General features: G+C 40.6%; 1 protein-coding gene and 1 long non-coding RNA gene across 5 annotated transcripts in view; one reads left to right on the forward strand and one right to left on the reverse strand.

The window, feature by feature from the left end:
* Nucleotides 1-7,808, reverse strand: part of CRPPA (CDP-L-ribitol pyrophosphorylase A) — a 113,640-nt gene extending 105,832 nt beyond the window's left edge. For 2 of the 4 annotated variants that reach the window (XM_027877904.1, XM_027877906.1), the window contains exons 1-2: nucleotides 7,376-7,665; nucleotides 910-1,189 (exon numbers count right to left, since the gene is read on the reverse strand). In XM_027877904.1, the coding sequence (XP_027733705.1) occupies nucleotides 910-1,189; nucleotides 7,376-7,515 (420 nt within the window). In that variant the 5' untranslated portion in view covers nucleotides 7,516-7,665. The other 2 variants (XM_027877905.1, XM_027877907.1) reach the window with 2 other exon arrangements.
* A 1,004-nt stretch (nucleotides 7,809-8,812) lies between these two features.
* LOC114054624 lies at nucleotides 8,813-15,907 on the forward strand. Its single transcript, XR_003570511.1, has 3 exons — nucleotides 8,813-8,841; nucleotides 10,625-10,724; nucleotides 14,639-15,907. It is a non-coding gene; the product is annotated as an uncharacterized LOC114054624 (long non-coding RNA).
* Nucleotides 15,908-16,960: the final 1,053 nt, after the last annotated feature.

The following is a 16,960-nucleotide window of genomic DNA, read 5'->3' on the forward strand; positions in this document are numbered from 1 at the left end:
GTGGTATATTTTCCTGTATTTCTAGTACCCAAACAATCTGCTGTCACTAATGGCTTCTACCTCAAACCTTCTCCTTGAAGCAGGGAACCATTATGCTATCTTATTAATGGAGAATTCAAGGACAAAGTGAGGATAACAAATCATATAAACAAGTCTGTGGCTAAGTCATAATTTCTCACAGCTCTTAGTCAGTTTATCTAACAGTTCTTGTTGCTAATACGTGCCTTTCCTACCCTTCTGCTTGCATAATACAACTTCTACCAACTCTTCTCCTTCACATATCACTTACTTTCTCAGAAATCCTCCTGATTCCTGTGAATAATCCCAGTCTCCAGATGTAGCGACCAACGGGAGATTATCCAGCCTATGGCTGGAGGCTTCCCACTTCCCGTTTCCAAGCAGTTTGTAACACTTACAGGTTCTAGAACAATTCAGCATTACTACAGAGATAGCTCCCTTGATGCTTATTCAGGATTTGAATATAAGTTTGAGAAGAATACACAAAGTTTGAGAGTCAAGCAATGCAGTACATACACTCCTTGGCTATTATTAGAAACCACTAACAGAACTGCTCTAGCATTAGGTGATAACACTGTATGGGAAAAACGGTAAACTATCATTATGCAATCTACCTTTCAACTAACAAATTGCTGATTAATTCAATCTCTTACTGACAGTCTCTATGGCAATAATTTTTCCCTGTAGCAAATAACGCCTGCGGCATTTAAAAATGTCAACCTCCTCCACCTGACCTCTCTGCTTAATAGGGATTCTGGATCTATTCTCCTTAAAAAAAACATCACGCATTAATACACTTGCTAGAAAATTCCTCATTTGTCAGTCAAGATTTGACACTGTTTTTACATGTATGAAGCACACTGCAGAGTTGCATCGCTGTATAGCACATACCCCACGTTCTTTAGCAGCCATAACCACTTTTGAAAGGATATCTTCTTCTACAAATGGCCTCACAGCATCATGGATAATCACTACTTCTGGTTTCTGGAGCAGATGGTTGGAAAATTCCTTCTCTGCAAATACTTTCAGTCCATTGAAAATTGACCGGTGACGAGTTATTCCACCTTCTACTACTGTAACTCTTTTGTGGCCATATTTTTCAATGATACTCTTCATTGTTTCAATATTTTCAGGAGAGACCACCACAATAATGTCAGATATCCAACTTATCCTAGAAGAAATAATACAAAACCACAGAAAATAGATATGAATTACTAAGTAAAAGCAGAGATATGTGAAACAAGGAAACTCATAACAAAAATTCAAGATGGCTAAATAAAGCATCTCTCAGTATACTCAAATCCATGTTTTCGTACTCCAGGCCTAAAGGGAGAGATATTACAGAGGATTTCTACCAATACATGGATACCAACCAATAAAACTGGAGTTCTGGGAATGGACTTGCTTCCAACAGCCACTTTGCAGAGGGGTACCTTCAGATAACCTTTCCAAAAGCCTTCAAAGCATTTCTTACTCCAGCCTCATTCCTAACTTCAAATGGAATTTCTAAATCAATCAGTTACAGTTTGTTAATCAGTTTCCAATAAATTAGTAAATCCTGGGACCTGGAATACTCCATATTCCAAAGAAGTACACTGTGTACAAAAAAATAAGAGGATCAAGAAAATTTCTGAAACAAAGATCACTATAAAGACAGTCATAAGCAGTAATTGACAGATTCCTAATGAATTAATGATACTGTAACACTTGAATATTGACAGGAAATATTACACTGGTAGTTTGAAAAAAATATATATATACACACAAATGTTTCTGCTCTAGTGCTTTAGGAAGCCAGGAAAATGTAAAAACATAGTTGTGGTAGGTAAGATAACAATAACATCAAAAGCATATTTTTAGAGAACTTCAAGCTGTTACTGTTGCTATCTGCCTAGGTCTACAATAGAGGGGACGTGTGGGGGGACAATGACCCACAAACCACAAGACTAAAACCAGTCATAATTGAAGCAAGGCTAAAGTCATACTTGTGTTAAAAGACCTAGGAATACAAAATCAAGTCACACGTGGCATACTGTGCTTAAAAAAAAAAAAAATTGAAACATCACAATTCAAATCTATTTTAGTGTTTTATTTTCTAAATGTTATGTAGAGAACATTAAAAAAAAAGTGTTTCCACAGATGGCAGAAGAGTTTCTTAGCATGTCAGACAAGAAACTCATCAGATGAGAAATGATTAAAAAAAACCCCAAACTTGCTATGTTAAAATTACCTATGTATAACTTACATTTCCAACTAGAGAGAGACAAGTATTATATACTCTCTCAAGTAAAACTAGTAAAGCTATTGAAACTAATTTTGCAGACAAAACAAGAATAAAGGTGCTAAATATTTCCAGAATATTAGAAAAATAAGTGTAAGAAATATACAGTTCAGAACTACCCAGGCTGAAGATACTGGTTTCTACAATAACACATGAGAAGGCATTGCCTAGAAACTCTCCTTACTCCAAAAGAAAAGTCATCTGTGATACAAATGAGTCCTCCAGAACTATAAGAAACAACAGAGCATCTTCTACCTTACGTATGCTTAGGGTTTGTTTTTTTTTTTTTGCAATTGATAAAACTCCATGGAAAACTATTTCAATTAATTTTAAAATAATTATTAAAAATCAAGTAAATAGAAGTGCTATTAGCATTCTTCAAAAGAATTCTTCTTCATTTTATTATTAACAAAGGCAGAAAATACAGCCAAACCAACATATTCTCAGCACTTTTAAAGTACTGAAGTTGTTCAAATGTAAAATCTGAAACCATATGGTTTCAAGTTTCATTTCAACTTGTCACACACCACAGGTTCATCAAAAGGTTTTAAAACCTCTGAAATTAGTTCTGGCATAGTCTTACATTCAGCCACAAAACTTAGTATCTCAGCATGACTTAGAACTAGGGCAAAGTAACTGGATTCATCTCAGTTCTTTTGAGTATGGAGAGTCAGTCATTTAAATAAAGCAAAATTCAAGAAAAGGTATTTCACACTGAATGAGAACAAGAGCTCTACACTTCTATTTGCAGAATGACTATAGCCTTACACAGTTCCCAGAAACAGTGGACATTGTGCACATTCACTAGCTCTGCATAAGAAAAGCACTAAAATTTCCCTTTCTGGAGTTAAAATGAAGCAGATTATGAGGCAACTGGGTAGCACACAGCATCTTCTGAAAAGAAGGGAAGAGAGCACAAGTACTGGCCAGCCTATGATAAATCATTACACGGGGTGGGAGGAATGGCTCAAGGCCTCCAGTGGGGTACAATATACCAAAAAGTGACAGGATGCGGTCACAGCTCCACCCTGTGTCTGCATAAACACATTTGTAAACTTGAGTATGTCCTCCTTAAATTCATTCCAGACTCATGTTCTACAATGAGAGCTGGGATTTAGGGATGTAACCTATTCATATGAGAGTATAAAGTCATCCTCTAGACTGATTATGTACTAGAAGAGCTTAGGTTTTGTGCCACCAAAACTCATGAAAAGTACTAATCCAGTAAACTATGCTACGAATTTTAATGAATAAGAACAGTGCACCACACAAGTGCTTGCTCTTTTAAAGATCTGCTTATGGAAATGTTGCAAAATGTTTTAATGAAGTAGAAAGTTATCAGTATACACTCAATTTGTCAGTAAATAAATCTTTTTTTCCTCCCTCAATTTGTCACATCATTGTCTTCAGAAAGATTTCATGCTAAAATAATAAGCAGCTCAGGACCTGGTCAAATCCATTTCAATTTTATAACTGCAATATTAGATCAAGATAACACAAGTTTCAGCAAGAATCAGCACAATGCATGAAAAAGATCATAATACTGTATTCCAATCTGCTTAAACAATACAGAACTCTAGCGCTTCCGTACAACATAGGCTGTAGTTCTGAAGTGGAAAATCAGGTCTGACCAGATGAAACACAACTCCAGTTATAATCACTTTACAACTGCCTTAGGAAGACCTTAATACTAGCAGAAGGGAAACAATGAGGCAGAAAAGTACTGTGTGTTTGTTTCCTGCAACTATCCTTCTCGTCATCACCTACAAATAGACCTACTGCCTGGTGGGAAATAGTATTATTTCATTAAGTTTCAAAAAAAGTACAAACAATTATATCAGTCCAGCTAGAATTCAAAGTAAAGAAGCTCATTAACTCCACAACAGATTGTTATTACTTGCCTTCACAATACAAGCTGCAGAAGAAATTAAACAAAACCACTTTGAAACTGTATCACCTAAATGGCATGCTGAGGTACCAATGTGACTGAGGTTTAACCCTCCATCAGTTCCCTCACATACAAACCCATCCTGAGCCTGAAATCTGACATCAGGCTTACATGTTCACACTCAATCAATTTGCAACTCTCATTCTGCCAGTAACAAACTATTCAGTACAACATACCAAAATCAGCAAAACAAGGCCAGAACCAGGCAGTCACTGACAAGATGGTTTTAGCACTGTTACACATCATCTTTCACTGACACAGAAACTCCTCAGAGGTGCAAGATAAATCATTACATCACTTTTGCTGGTCTTATTATTCAAACACCAAATTAGAAAAAGAATTATCAAGAACAACATGCATTTGCAGAATGCACAAATAACTTCCTTTTGCTCCATAGCACCTTTGTTATGACTTTACTGGTATATGAAAAACTGTATCTTTTACAGTGCAAAAATGGAAGCAGGAAGCTTTTAAATCTGATATATTAGGGAAGTTTGAAGGATCTCATGTACAGAACCCATTCATTTTTTCCAAAAATAAAATGCTCCTTATGAGTCAGACAAGATAACAAAGATACATTCATAGAGTTTCCTATTATTATTTTGAGCTCATAGGCTATTTCAAGAATAAGTTAATGATAACTGGACAAAAAGAACTAGTTTTGCACACCTCCTCTCCTAAGGGCATCATCTGTGAATATTATTGGCAGGTCAGTGTTCTACATGCTGCCATTCTATGCAACAGGATGCACTGCTTATTCATTCGTGTCTGCTCTTATCTGCCCATTTTCCCACATCAATATTTAAGATTGTCACTACTTTCAGCTGAACAGCATAAAGACCTTTTTCTACCAACCTTTAAAAAGCACATGCAAAGCAGCTGCACACCCTTGAACTGCTCATGTAGTTGTCTATATATTACTACCTTTATTCCAGATTAAAAAAAGCTCAAAAACAGCTGCAGCAGCTGAGGTAATCAGTTCAACAGAAATTATTACAGGCTAACAGGTCAATTTTTCATTCAATTACATCAGGTCAACAACAGATATCAGAAGATAGTATCAAGCTAAACACAAAATCTGCCACTTCTGGGTGACAGATTATGAGACAAACTGCAGTTCCTCAGTATCACATTTTTGCTCTTACAGTCTCACAAAGTAAGAACAAGGTATATCCTTTGCAGTTTCAAAGCTGGAAGTGAAAGTATTGAGATGAAAGTGAAAGCCATTCTAAGCTTTGGAATACATGGCTTCCCACCTCCTCATACACATCTCTACCAGTCAACACTCTACTGAACACTTTGGTTCAGTAGAGATGGCAGGAAGCTCTGCCTGTCAGAGCCCTGGCAGCACTTATTGCACTACTAAGCAAAAGCACCAAGTCATTACTCTCACAATCAGCTTGGTTGGACTGTACAATTAGAATTCAACCTCCTAATTTTTTGCAGCTCAAAGTATGGTTATTTTCTCAGAGCTTAGTGGCAGTAAAAATAAAGGGGGTTTTTAGATGAATAATGCTTTATTTTCCTATGAATATCATTTCCTTCCCAAACCTCACTCTGTTCTCATTTCCAGGTCTCCAATAGAGTGAGTGAGGATATTATTCTTCTCCGGAGATTCCCATGATACTTTGGCAGAAATTACAGCTCTGGCAAGCTTTCGATTGGAGGTTTTGCTTAATTATGTGCTTAGCTTTGTGACTGGTTGCTGTTGAAAATTAAATAAACAAGAAGCATTTCTGTCATAATGTAACAAGTGACCTGAGGGAAGCCTCTCTGGGTGGGAATGGAAAAAGAGTCACAATTTTGATGTTGTACAAGTTTCCGTGGGTTAAGAACTTTGAGAGATGCTGGCAATTTCACTTCTTGCACCAATCTCCACTCCTCCTCATTTATCCTCTCTGAAAATCTAAAGGTTTGTTTTCCTAGTTACTGCAACACATCCAGAATACATTCCTGTGTATCCTGTAAAATACAATATTTCAAGTGACACTACGTACGAGACTTACATTAACATTTGACAATGATATATTAACTGTCAGTCACATGCCTAGAACTCAACTGCCTTATGAATAGGAAAAAACCCTGGCTGCTAATAGATCCCATTACTTGAATCCTTTGCTCCAACACAGAATCACAGAATGTTAAGGGTTGGATGGGACCTTAAAGGTCATTCAGTTCCAACCCCCCTGCCATGGCCAGGGACACCTCTCACTAGACCAGGTTGCTCAATGCTACATCCAAGCTGGCCTTGAGCACTGCCAGGGCTGGAGCACCCACAACCTAATTGCACAACCTGTTCACCACCCTTAGAATGACAAATTTCTTCTTAATATCTAACCTAAATTTCCCCTCTTTCAATTTGTACCTCTTATTCCTTGTCCTATCACTACAACATAGCCATAGAAAAGTTACATGTGCAGCTTCATGCTGCATATGCTTCCAGTCCACCATGACTTAAACACACCTTTTCGCTTTAAGCCTCCTGCTGATGCAAGGTGTTTTACCATGGCCAGCGGTGAAGCACAATGCAGTGCTACACACCACTGAGCCCATTCTCCTCACTATGAGGAGTGGATCTTTTTTAGAGGAGACCTCTGGACACTGCTATAAAGACCGTCTCCAATGGCTGTGGCAGCACAGATCTTTTCTCAAGGCTGATGAGTAGCATTATGACCGTCCCCAGCAACTGCGGTAGGCTCGCAGCTCACCAAACCAGCCACTGCAGCTACAGGAACCCTCGCACTTCGAGGCTGAAGGGGCCTCGAACCCACGATCTCCGGCATCCATGGAATGTGCCACAGCTTCGAGGCACGGGCAGGGCTGTGGAGGGAGCGCAGAGCCGCCCGGTATGGCGGTCCGGGGATCACGCTGGGCTGGGGGAAGCGCCCTGGTACCTGTGCCCAGATGAGCAGGCCAGTCACACCTCGTTCCCTGCCCCGCTGTCTCTCCCTGCACGGTCTGAGCGGGCGGGGAGAGATGAGGAGACACCGCAGCGCAAACTAAACCCGCCTAGGGCCTGCGGCGAGGGCAGCGCGGCTGCCCGCGGCTCTCCGGGGACCCAGGCAGGGCGAGCGCCGGCCGGAGCCGGCGGGGCGCGGTCGGGGAGCCGGGCGGCGCCACCTCGTTACCTCTCCATGGCCCGCACCGCGTAGCTGACGAGCGGCCTCCCCTGCACGGCGCAGAATTGCTTGGGAGTGGCGCCTCCCAGGCGCTCCCCGCTCCCGCCCGCGGGCAGCACGGCCGACACCGACACCCTGTCGGGCTCCATCTGCGCGGGGTCCCGCGGCGGCTCCACTCTGCGCCCCCCGCGGCAGGAACGGCGCAACCGCCCGCCCGCCCGCCTCTTTTATTCGACCGCGACGTCCGCGACCCAAAGAATCCAGCGCCCGCCCGTTCGCCTGCCCCCAGCGCACACCGGGCCCTATTCCTCGCCCACCCCGCGCTACGCGAGGCCCCACAGAGGCTCCCCCGGTGCGAGAAGCCCCGCGGCATAAGCCCAGGACGCGACGGGAGAGCGCACGGGGCACCCCGGCAGCACAACAGCGGGCACACAGCGGGACAACCGGGGGTCTGCGGCCATGGGCCCTTTAAATGCCCGGCGCGCGGGTGACTCCGGGTGGGCGGGGCCGGCGTGCGGGGCGGGGCCGCGCTAAGGGCGGGGCGAGCCGCGTGCCGCCCTGCCCTGCCCCGCCCCGCCCGTCCCGCCGGGAGCGGAGGGAGCCGCGGGATCCACGGAACGGGCGCGGGGTGAGCTGCTTCGGTGAGGAAACAAACACACCGCGTTTGGCGCCGAGGGGAAGGCGGGCTCACCGCGGGCCCAACTGTGGGCCTGCGTCCTCCTGAGACCCCCATAGGCTGGCTGAGGACACTTACTGAATTGTGGGCATTGTTGCCCTTCATCCTAGGAGGGAGAAGTTGGAATAAGATCATAGAATTGCTAAGGTTGAAAAAGGCCTCTAAAGTCATCGAGTCCAATCGTTAAACTAGCACGGCCGTGTTCACTGTTAAACCATATTCCCAAATGTCCCGTCCACATACCTTTTGAACTCTTCCAAGGACAGTGATTCCACCACTTTCCCTGGGCATCCTGTTCCAATGCCTGACAGCCCTTTCAGTGAAGAAATTTTTCTTGATATCCAGTCTTAACCTCCCCTCTTAACTTGAGGCCATGTCCACTCATCCTGTCACTGGTTGCCTGGGAGAAAAGTCCAACCCCCACCTGGCTACAACCTCCTTTCACGTAGTTTTAGGGAGCGATAAGGTCACCTTGGAGCCTCCTTTTTTCTCCAGGCTGAACAACCCTAGCTTCCTCAGCCACTCTTCATAGGATTTGTGCTCTATTCCCGTCAGCAGCTCCATTTGCCCTTCTCTGGATACAATCCAGCACCTCAATGTCTTTCTTTCAGTGGGTGGCCCAGAACTGAACCCAGTACCCAAGGTGTGGCTTCACCAGTGCCGGGTACAGATGGACAATCATTGCCCTGGTCCTGCTGGCCCCACTAGTCCTGATGCAAGCCAGGAGGCCACTGGCCTTCTTGGCTACCTGGACACATTGTTGGCTCATGTTCAGCTGACTGTCAACCAGCACCTACAGGTAAAACACTGGGAAAGGCTGGGGTGTTCCCATCTCATCTCATAGTGTTACTGTAGGCAGTAGCTGAGACAGGTTAAGTGAAAAATTCCTAGAGGTGATACTGATTAAGTGGCAGAGGAGGCAGTCCAAGAAAGAGGGGGTTTGCCAAGTGTGACATTAGGTCACATGTTTGTAAACAGGAAAATAGGTCTCTGGTTGATGTGTCTGGCTTCACTGTACATCTTAGGCTGCAAATTGAGTATATTTAAATACCATAGCTACAGTCTATCCTCATCTGAAAGTTTTATGTATCTCACTGTAATGATGCCATTGCAAGTCTGAAAGGACTGTTGGGAGCTTGTTGCTGCTTATCAGGGAACAGTGAGGGCCAGCTACTCCAAATGGGAAGGGGACCCTGGAGCAGAGCATGGTATCAAGGCAGGTGAGAACAGCAGCATCACCAGCAAAGAGCCAGGCTGCTAAGAATGAGCCAGGGTAAGGATCAGGACCTCACTGTCAGGCTTAGTCCACAGATCACCTGGCCTCAGTGAGGTGGCTGGTCCCAGGGCAAGGCAGGATGCCAAGACAATTCGTGTGGCTCAAGGTCAGGAAGGCATCAGACCAGGTGCAGACATAGGGGACCAACAGTAAAGACCGCTTAAAAGGAGGAGGAGGAGGAGGAGGAGGAAGAGGAGGAGGAGGAAATAAGGTCAGGACTTTGCTTCTATCTATCTTCATAACAGCTCTTATTAGTGAAAGAGCTAATTTTGGACTTGACAAGCTAGACTCCTTAACTCAGCCATCTAAACTTGTTGAAGGGGAGTGCAATCAGGGCCCTAGCACTGTACTATTTGGCATTATTTTCAGGAAAAAAGAAGTGCCTTATGTGCAGGCTGTTCTAAAATTACCAGAGGCTTTAGAGTCTGCAGGATTTTTTGAGCTATTCTGTATATCTTTGAGAAGCTGACATTTACAGCTTTTCATGTTTCTGTACGCTGTGTTTAAAGGAACCTAAGTAGAACACAGTCAGAGACCTTTCTGAGAAGTAGATCTGATCGAAAAAACAGCATGGAAGGAAGTTTGTTATGTCCCATCTGGGCTGCTTTGCCAGTGCCAGCTGTGGACTGGGGTAAAATGATCATAAGGGCTTGCAGAGGCATCATAAGTAGGAGTCATACAATAGGAGGGAAGTGATACCTCCTAGCAAAGGCAGGAGTTCACAGATATCCTTGTTACCTGCAATAGCAGGAAAGTCCTGGAAAACTGGACAATGCAGTAGAAGACATAGGCACTTTACATGCAAAGGTGTCTTGACAGTTCTGACAATGAGCAGAAATCACATCAGCTTGTACCGTGCCCTGAAACATGAGAGGGACTGATGCCAAACCTTTTGAATGGAAACGTACAGATGTGCCTTCTGGATAATGATGTCTCAAAGGAAGGAACAAATGTGTTACCATGGGCATTGAAGGAAATGAGCATGTTAAAAAAAAAAAAAAAAAAAAAAAAAAAGAGGAAAATGTAATGAATTTTACAGATTACTGCACACTTACAGAATGGAGACTCTTCACATTAGTGAGTGGGATTAGCTAGGAGTTGAACTGCTTGCCTCCTGACAAGTGTGGATCTCATTGTTTTAGGGCTTTTTGTCATTTTTTTTTTTTTAAATAATTTGTTGGCTTAGCAACTGTTTAACTGTTCATATTCTTTTTCAGTGGGTCTTGTATTTTCTTTTCATGTAAAGTATTTCACTACACCTAATTCCTGACTGATGACATATATTTGTCTGTTGTCTCTTTTCAAGACTTCCAAGTTTGACCTGTGGATCTCCCCTGTGCAGACTGCCATCGGTAGAGCATCACTTTTTTACTACCAGATACCCAAAATGGATTTTTCCTCTTGAGGTAGGTACCTCCAGTGTCCAAAATCATCTTGGATTCTAATTTTTTCTTGCAGCAGTTCTATAGAGACAAGTTCATGGTAGCTTGTTCTGCAACACTCCCATTTTTTTCCTTTTTTTTTTTTTTCAGTGTAACAGACATTCTGAATTCCTGTCTCAGGTTTTCACGCTTCCATTCACAAAAGAGCACAAACATTAGTCAACTCTAGCTTATTTTCCAGACCTTTTTATTGTTTACCTTACTATAAGGAGCAAAATAAGGTCTTTTTAGTGTCCATGGCTCCTCCCACTGTACATCAGTTTTTGGGGTAGGTAAGTGTGATATTCCCAAACACCAACACAACCTTCAGAACTATTTTCCCCTTCTTTCTTGACACTGTGGTTTTCATGTCTTCACCTACACCTACAGTCTGTTGTGCCTAGTACCTTCTCTCCTGTCCAGTCAGCATTTCCCCACTTCATTTCTTTCAGTAATATTAACTTCTCCTGAGAAGGATAAAAAGGCAAGAGAGATTGAGGAAAGAAGACCATGTGCTAAATTTGGTTCTGTTCTTGTTCCTTACTATGCTAAGGAGATGGGACTTGATCAGTCCAGAAGAAATGATATTTGATGGATGGACTTTGATGGATGCAGACTTCAGTGTCATCAGATCTGTGGTATATTTATGCTGAGATTTGATGATCCAAGCAAAAAGCACTTTGAAGCTGCTTTTGACTGCACTTGAACGTCAAATGTTTCAGAAATTTTCATGTTTTTCACAGTTCCTATGGATTCAAAAGATTCTTGTCTTGTGTTGATAGCACCTGTTAGTTTTTCCACCAGCCCAAATTTTCTACTGCCATTTCCCCTTTTATTTTCTGTTTTCTTAGACAATGATGTGGAAAGAAGACCGTATTTAACATCCTTATCCATTTATACTATGTTTTACCCTGAGTTAAGAAAACTGGGATTTGGGGTTTACATATTTTCAATATTCATTTGTTAGTAACATGCAGTGAAGCACAGTGACATTTTGTGAATACATAATTTGCCTTCAGTTCCATTTCTTTATGCATTTTGTATTGAATCAGTCTACTGTTTTGGTTGCTGTGCATATGTATTTGTGCTCATATATAAACATTTGAAGTGGGGTAAAATGTAAATTCACACATGTTGGGAGAACAATTTTGCACAGTTTTTAATTGAATAAAAAAGGGAGAGACAACATTTACCTCAAAGCAAGCAAACAGCAGGCTAATCCATCATTTCTGTGAAGGGGTATAACATCTGAAACCACAGTAGTAGTTTGCAATTATGCAGTAAAGATGCCAATCATATGTTTGAAAGGAAAAGTGGGTGTTTTTTTTGTAATTGAAGAAGATATGTACAAATTGGAATCAAATTACAGTAGTGAAATTCACCTGAAAATTTGACTGCTGGGGGAAAATATCATCTGTTTCTATTACTGACTCGTAGTACGGTTTTTAGAGAACATTAAGTTTTTGGAGTGCAGAAATCATTCTGAAAGGTTTTTGTGAAGAAATAGTAAAATAGTAAAACTTCTTAATTTAAAATTTCAGTTGAGTTTTCTGTACATGGGGTAAAAATTAACTGAGAAATTGTCTATTATCAAAGTAAATTCTAAGCTCTTGAAGCATTTTATTTTTAATGCAGGAGAAAGAGGATGACTTTGCCTTTTCCTGACAAGTAGCAAGGTTCACTATTGTGTGTTTTAAAGGGAATTGCATGGAATCAAGTAACATTTAGCAAGTTAAAGTGAATTGTAAAGCAAAATTACAAAAAAATTAAAATACTTCCTACTATGGAAGTGCAAGATTCATAAAAGACAACATAAAGCTACAAGTATTTTAAATCTGAGAGCCATTCTTCAAGCTAATATGGTATCTGTAGCATTCTGAGCAGTGGTGCAGGCTTTTAACCTGAACCTTGTGTATGAAGATTGTATTTCACTGATTTTATCCATATATATAAATTACTTCTTCAGTAGCGGCAAGCCATAAAATCCAGAGCTGTAAGGAAGCAAGTAGAATGCCAGTTCACTTTAGACAGTTTTTCTCTTCAAGTAGGGGAGCAGTCTTGGCTCTCTTGAAGTCACCAATAACTGTCTCTAATTGTTGAAGTCACTCTTGACACAAACTGACACAGGTCCTTTGCAAATCTGAAGAGATTAGAAAGTCCTCCAAAAGACAGAATTTCAGTTTTTATCTTGCATGTCTGTTGCTATTTGTAGCATGTTACACAAGAGCTCAAAGTCTTAGGCTTCATGGAAACCATAATTTGTTTCCAGATATTTTATTTCAGTTCTGATGGACCACTACAAAAAATAATCCTGTGACATTTTTCCTTTATGCTCTTCACAATCTTTTACTTGTTGCCTGAGACTGATCAACCCTCCATGTAGTCCTTTTGCACTGATTTACATCTTTGTTATTTCAGTCTTTGTTGCAGAGCAGCTGCCTCAGAGTATTTGCTCTGTGTTGATAGTGGTTCCCAAGTCAGTGTTATGTCATAGGGAACACACAGCTCAAGGCAGTATAATAGATAGGGGAGTGCTGAAAAAGGCAAAAATATTTTCCATCCAAAGCATATTTAACACCTTCAGGGAAATCTTATCTTATTTCATATTAGCATATATTTATATTTGTGTTTTTACAAATATGACTGCAAATGGTTATTTCTTGCTTTTAGGTTGATGAAAGATGCTATAGATGTGTGGAATACTTAGATAAAATGTTATGCTATTGATTTGCTCCTATTGCTATGTGGAACCGAGATCAAAACAGCATGTATTCAGTAGGGGAGTTATGCACATGCATAACTTAAATGATGTAAATAATTGACTATCAAATATCAAAGAGTCCTTACATGCCCCATACACAGAGGCATAGAATCACCTATAGATCAGATCCCTAAGGGGAATTCTAAGTGCTATTGCCTTCATAGGAAGTTCTGCAAAATATATCTTTTTTAATAGTTGAAGCATAAATAGAGACTATGAATGCTACAAATGTAAAGAAGAAAATGTGGTCTTTGAACACAGTGGAGTGTTTTCATACTTGCACATCATTATAGGTATGTCGAAAAACATACGTTGAGTTTCACCTGTTGTATCCTGTGTGTTTTATGTCACACCTATGGCATTGTTTTGCATGGTTCTGGTAGCTAAATTTCTTTTAGAGCTTATAAATACTTGAGACACAGAGGAAGCATCTTGCTTATGTTCTGTGCAACTGCTAGAGAAAAAGATGACAAACATTGCATTTGATGTTTGACACACATTTTGAAGCTTCACCCTAAAATCTTGTATTGCCCCTGAAATGTTTATCCATTCTCTACCTGATAATCCTCTAGGCCATTTATCTGAGGTATGAAAGGTTAGTTCAAGAGCCAATGAGTATTTTGTGTACATAAAGTAAAAGAACTTAAAGATAAGAGAATTACTCTAGAGTATGTTATTCAATAATTTGTGAGAGTCCCTGATTGCAGGAGTTTTTGTGAAATTCAGAACGGTTAAAGACTTGAAGGACTTCAACTATTCTAGCAAGTAGGTTATAAGATGGAGGCCTCATGAAATTTTTCATTAGAAATGGCTGACTAGTCTTAAACACTTGGCTCTGGAAGGGTCTTTGTAGATTCTAGGCATGTCGGTCAGATGTTAAGTCGTGCTAAGGCCTATCTGCTCCTCTTTGTGGAGCTCCACAATCACAATGTATTGTGCTTATTAACGGGAATTGTCTTTTAGGGTCTTCGACTGTTGGAGTGCATTGGATGGTGACACTAACAAAGGCATGGAAGTTCAGGGATGGAAATCCCTGTTTTCAGTTGTCATTCTGATTTAACAGCAGGCACCAGGCACTAGGACAGTGCCCTATCATGTCAGTAAAAAAAGAAATGTTTAATTTATTCTTTTTTGACAGATGTCGAGTTATGACTGGAGAAACAATTACCTCTGAAGAAAGACTAATGGCAGTTTCCTTTTCCCAAGAAGATTCAAAGCAGAGATGGGCTATGAACTGGTTAAATAAGCCACAGATGTCAAGACACCAGTGATATAGAATTATGTAGTGCAACATTAGAAAATACTTTAAGAGCTGAAGTTAGATTTGGAATAGAATTGGAATTTTCACTGCTCTAAATCTTTGTTTTAATTTTGGTGTGTGCATATTATCATGCCATGTTTTATTGCTTTACCATGTTCTGTGATATCTCCAGGGAATGTTTGTAAAGGAATATGAAACAATTCACCAAACTTCAAGTGATGGACAGAATCAAACAACACCAATGAAAATTTGCAGATTTGGTATGAATAGGGGTACAAGCTTTATTATTTATTACTACACTGAAAGCATTGCTTCTGCATCTCTTGTCATGTTAATAACAGTCCTTACTTTAAGAATGCCAGGAATGTTATTCAGTAGTCCTATGTTTGAAGAATATAGATAAAGTCAGTCTGACAGAGTTCATATAGGAAGGATTCCATCCATGTAAGTTTTTACTTGATAAATGAAGACTGGTCCTAACTATACTATCAGGGATTGAAATTGCAGCCAGCAACACAAGATGCAACACAAAAACTGGACTTTACCTTCATTGTGGATTTATATGGTATACATTAGACAAAACAATTATCTGGAGGTAGTTCATTTTTCCCCTCTTCTTTTGATTTTTTAGAGTTACTTTATAACCTTTTTGGCAATTTGTAAGGGAAGTGCTTTAAAATGCAAGCTGCCTTGTGGTAAAGTTTGTGAATCTTTTTTCTTTTTAAACAATTGTTTTATAGTGAGCAAAACATGCAGGATGATAGTCCTTAAAAACAGTAGTCTTGTCCTAATCCTTTACCTCATCCTTTGCTGGGTTATGCAGTTATAGCACAAAAATGTCAGATTGGAAAGGGTCAATCCTTTGATCCTGTTCAGTTTTTAGAAAGATCAAGGTTACAGATTTTGCCCAACTGCAGCAATGTGGCTACCTGTCAACCAGCAATTATATAGAGACTCAGCTTGTTTAGCATACACCACTGAGCAACCATCAAAGGTTAACCATTTTCCATACTAATCTAGCTGGATGCAAACCAACTACTTAATGAAAAATGCTCTGTATCCTGTTACTGTTTTTCTGAGTAATGCAGTCCAACTCACCCTACTTTAAAAATTCTTCCTGCCGTCCACCTGTGCCAGTGCACTTGTGTTTCTACATACATTGTTTTCTTCAGTGCTGAACACTTCAGAAAATTGATTAAGTAATTAAGTAATGCATCCTTCTGTGTCTGTGTATGTGTGTTTTGGAAAAGAGTTGTGGAACAAGTAAGCTAACTACTGGAAGGAAAAGAGTTTGGGCATTGAGACACCATGGGAAAGAGGATTTGGATTTTGCTAGAGCCAGAAGTTTCAAAGGGAAGGGCAGAAGCAAATAGATTTGCACGGGGCTGCAGTATTTGAGTAGATAAAGAGTACCACAAGGTAATATGTTCTTTAGATTCAGACAGTGGCTTGAGTGGTGTGCCTAATGAGGGCTTTTAGGGAAGAATTATACAAAGAAGTATTTAATTAAGCAAATAAAAATGGAAATCCTTAATATTTACTTAATATTTCCTTTATTCTTGGGAAAGGATGTTGCAAATGTTTTCTTGTGGCAGAAGTGTCGAGATTCATAACTGAGTACAAGAAGATAGAAAATACGGGGGCAATAGTTGCAGTGCACCTAGAAGAGGTTTTATGGATAACTCACTAGCTATATTCATGATGGTCTTGTTCACAAAAGCAGATTACTGTAATTTTATGAGTTTATATGATATATATAAATGTATATATATTTATGTAGGTTGCAAGCAAGATTTTGAGCCAAATTCTTCAATAAGGAAGTCCAGGTGTGTGACAGACTGCTGGCACTTTAAGAAACCTGTATGTGAGCTTTTTCGTCTTAGGCAATATTCATTCCCCTCAGAGCGAGAAGACCGTGGTCACCCACCAGAAGATATGAACAGTGCAGTGAAATGTGCTTTTATGTGCAGATGGCAGATTCTAAAGTCTCGTGACTTGCCCTGGTTCAGTGTGAAATGGTACAGACACACTGTGCTGAATTTCTTCCCATTGCATGGGAAATTTAGACACAAAAGCAGTCAGAAATGGTTATCTACCATGTGTATTTAAACTTGGCAGTCTGCTAAATCTCAAGGGTAGCATGTTCATGGGCTACTGTTTGGCTTGGCATTTTGCAGACAGAACAAGTCTTTTGAAGTC

This window comes from Empidonax traillii, unplaced genomic scaffold, assembly GCF_003031625.1.
Source record: "Empidonax traillii isolate 1590-97213 ecotype Southwest subspecies unplaced genomic scaffold, ASM303162v1 scaffold35:size4298261, whole genome shotgun sequence".
NCBI lineage: Eukaryota > Metazoa > Chordata > Aves > Passeriformes > Tyrannidae > Empidonax > Empidonax traillii.